General features: G+C 33.6%; 1 protein-coding gene across 1 annotated transcript; it reads left to right on the top strand.

The window, feature by feature from the left end:
- Positions 1-2,186: 2,186 nt before the first annotated feature.
- On the top strand, positions 2,187-2,507 carry LOC128553992 (octapeptide-repeat protein T2-like; the record flags this gene model as incomplete). Its single annotated transcript, XM_053535192.1, has 1 exon — positions 2,187-2,507. A coding segment is annotated over exon 1 (321 nt), but the record flags the coding sequence as incomplete, so codon positions are not given.
- Between the last annotated feature and the right edge of the window lie 1,738 nt (positions 2,508-4,245).

Genomic DNA, 4,245 nt, shown 5'->3' with positions numbered 1-4,245 from the left:
TTCTTCTTTAATTTGTTATCAAAAGCGAATGTGCTATATCCCGTATAAAAGGTAAATGTGTCAATGATAGTTACTATAGTGGATATCCTACCTCTGTGACCTATTTGCCCTCAAGGAATTTACATTATTGTTTGACAAGAAAAACTTTTAAACTGTTGGTCAAAAAATACATGTACAAAGATTCATTTAAAACTTATTAAAAACCGCAGTGACATCACATTGCTTTATTTTAAAATCGCATTTCTATTTACGTTCACGAGATCACCCGTAACTCTATTCTGCCGCACTAACAGAAATCTGTTTGCCAAAAATCGTTTTACTCCATGTATTGTAATTGCTGCCGCTTTTTCATTATTTAAGATTTTTTTATTCTGTTTTTTTGTACTTTCTGGTCAAAAGTCTGAATTTTATGCCCAGAGTATTCATCATTTATTTACTTTTAGAAAGAAATAAGTAACTAAGATCGCGCTGTTTGAATTTTTACAAATGATTATATGAAAATTCGACCGTTTTTATAGAATTTTGCCTACATTTCTGTCGATATCTTATTAAAATCATTATAGAATTCAAAAAGTATTATTTCTCAAGAGGTGCTAAAAACTTGAAGCGAAAATGTTAAAAAATGAATGCACTACGCACGGTTTTTGTGTACGTGTCGATGTAAATTAGATATTACGATATGTCGCACGTGCTTGTGGAATGGAGAATTACCGGCATGACGTTTTGATATCTTTACGATTCGCGGGTAAATTCCAGTCAATCCAGGTAGCGACTGAACCATCTCAAAGTTTGTTGACGTTTTGGAATGTAATTTCTGAATTTTGGTAAAGTAACGACGTAAAAAACCACTCGCCTGATCGGTCGAGTATACAGCGAGGTCCACTCGTCCTACTCAGACTTTAACACGCCAATGCGAGCGGGCGAGTGGAATTTTACACCCCTGAGACCGGATCTTACATGTTAGGAAATGACGAAACAGACGCTTGGAGAGCTAACAGAAAGTCCAGAACAAAATTTAATATTATCAAGGGCAAATACTATGAGAACTCTTGAGCACTACCGCTAAAATACAAATTAATAAAAAAACATTTTGTGCTCGTGGCTTCGTCGTCCGTAGTCTTTATAATTGAACCTTCTTCAAGAACGCACATTTGTATTGTTAAATACTTCCGAAGGTGACAATCATAAAATTTTGAAAATATTTGAGAAACTTGATATTTTTATTTTGTAAAGATATACTCAGAATCATAATGATCCTGTCATTTAATCTACAAAAATAATGTACATGTATATGTTGTTTTAAAAATGTTTGTACTCGTTGACATACATACATGATGTGCATTATGATATGTACTTAGGAACAATAATTTATAAACTTATAAGCTCGGGAAATATTTTGGTGTAAGTATACGAAAAGTTAGAAATGAAACAAGAAAGATTTATGCTTTCTGGTCGTTTATATAAAAAAAACGACGTTCATGGAAAACAGAATAATAGAACGTAATATGACTTTTAGAACAAGTAAATGTTCGAGTTTTTTTTCCAAGCGTCAAATGTAAGAAAATGGCGTCTTTCTGGCGTTACGCTTTTTAGCTCCAACTTATGACGTCGCGACATAACATTTTTATTGATAATATTGTCAATTTCTAATATGTATGTTTTTAAGTTAATGAGTTGTATCTCTAACTTATTTAATGAATGTTACTTTTAATTATTTAGAAACATATAGTGTTCTACCAGTATGAATTAAAGCAATAACATTATGTAAGATCAATGTGTAACTAGAACAATAATCTAGCCATAAAAAGATAAATCCCTTTTGGTGCAGATTACATCTTCTTGCAAGCCAGTTATTCATAGAAGCAAAATTTTCTCTATAACATAATGACAATTATGCATTTTAAAATCAGCATATATATAATGATGTCATCTAATAATGATACAACGTAAGTTAGAATTCGTTAATTGCTTGTAAGTTTCAATCTTCATTTCGCAGGTTGTTAAATATAGTTTACTCCATCCCAAGCTCCACGCGAACATGCAAAGTTAAGGTGGTGGAAAGTCATTCCCGAACATGCAATGTTTTAATCATTTTTTGCATGTTTTGCCTTTTAAACTGACAAAGTTGTGGATCTTGCCACTAGTGATTCTAGCAGAAAAGATATTGTAAATATGACATCAAACAAATGTTAATCCTTAATCATTCTGACAAAGTGGATTATGAGTATCGTTCTGTTGCCAAGAAGATAAGAAAAGAAGGCAGGAAGGCAGGAAGGCAAGAAGACAAGAAGGCAGGAAGGCAAAAAGGCAAGAAGACAAGAAGGCAGGAAGGCAAGAAGACAAGAAAGCAAGAAAGCAAGAAGACAAGAAGGCAAGAAGACAAGAAGGCAAAAAGGCAAGAAGGCAAAAAGACAAGAAGGCAAGAAGACAAGAAGTCAAGAAGGCAAAAAGGCAAGAAGACAAAAAGACAAGAAGGCAAGAAGACAAGAAGGCAGGAAAGCAAGAAGGCAAGAAGGCAGTAGTTTTGCTGCCTATATGTTGTGTATTGAAATGTGAACAAACTTGTTCCAACAGAATGATAGTGTGTCAGCAAAAAACCCTTCCGACGAGAAGTTAAATGTTTTCCTTCCTTCAGCAACGATTCATTAATATTCGTGCATCAAAATATGTCACAGTGTGGCCTTTAAGACTGTAATTACCACATGGTAAAAGTCAATGAAATGTTGACAACATTGTTCAATGAGCTCGTATCTATGGTGGCATATTTCTGCCACGAGATAGCTAGGTAGCTATCACGATAATTTGTAAACTTTCCAGGAAATGTCTGCTTTTTTTGTGAACACATTTCAGCAATACATAATATTTTCTAAATATTTTTACTATTTTCTGCAAATATTTTAGCGCAAAATTTCGCTTTAATGCTTGGAACTGCAACGAGAGGCTCGGTAACTCGATAATATTTTAAACTTTCCAGCAAAGTTGTGCATTTTTCTGAAAACATTATCACAATAAATTATTTTTTTCTCGATATGTTTTCTATTTCCGGAAAACTTTAGGCTATTAAGCTTATCTAGATAATAAACGGCAGTTGTGGGCACTAAAACAAAAGGTTTTGAGAAAATAATGTAAATTATTGCAATAATATTTTAGGAAACCTTCCACTATTGAGAAAATATTTTCAGAAAACTTCGCTTTAACAAAATAATTTTTTTGAAGTATCGCGATAGCTACCTAGCTATCTCGTGGCAGCAATATGCCACCATACGTGTCAACCGTAAAATGTTTCTATACTTGTGATGTATATTCTGTACTGTATGATGAGTTGATTTCGTAGCCTCCGGATTTTTCTTCTTTTCCGGTCACGTGTATATTCCGATAAGGGACTGTATGAAGAGGGCACATTTCTGGACAGTTCAACTCCTTTAAAATACTCACCATTTTTAAAAAGCTGTTACATGTCTCCGTCTTAGTGCAACAATGTACCAGAGCTTAAACATTACATAACTAGCTTGAACTTCGTTTACTTTTATTTCTTTACAAATGGCATTCCTGTTTAAAGGGGGACAACTCTTTTAAGAATAGTTTAAGTATCCAATTCTACGGGACAGAATGTTCAAAATGTCTGTAACATATAGGTTATTTTAAAAAAATGTTGTTCGTTTTCTAAAAGTTTCGGTGGTTTTGAGATATATTGTTCAGTTTTAATGTAAGGTTTCAGTACAGCTGTGAAATTTTCCGTTCCTGTTTGCAAAGTCGCCCACTTTCTCGGTCATTTTTATTTTGCTGCACGACATCAGAAAATGTTTTCATAAAATCTTTCACGGACTTTAGCACGAAGCTTTTATATCATACATGTTTCCCTTCTATTACTACGAAATATGTACAAGGAAATAATACATTTTCTTGTGTAGGAAACCGGCGCGCTGTGAATTATAAACATTTTAAATGTTTAACTGCACGTGTTATGCGTGAAAACGCGACTATCCTGTGACTTTCTTGGCTGCGTAAAATGTTCATTGTAGGTAGAAACTCAACTGTACAAGTGTTCTTCGCGTACTTTGATTCTTATTATGTAAAAACGCACCAGTAGCGAGTAAAACAAAAATAATGAATTTCATATTTATGAATCATGTGCATTGATAATAGTTTTTTTATTTCTTGATTTGCTTTGGGTTTGACGCTGATTTTCACGATTATTTCAGCTAGGTAAAGGCAGGCAATTAACCTAACCAGTGTTCCTGGATT

This window comes from Mercenaria mercenaria, unplaced genomic scaffold (assembly GCF_021730395.1).
Source record: "Mercenaria mercenaria strain notata unplaced genomic scaffold, MADL_Memer_1 contig_4594, whole genome shotgun sequence".
Classification (NCBI taxonomy): Eukaryota; Metazoa; Mollusca; class Bivalvia; order Venerida; family Veneridae; genus Mercenaria; species Mercenaria mercenaria.
Note: the sequence above shows the minus strand (reverse complement) of the source record. Positions and strands in the feature narration are given on the sequence as shown.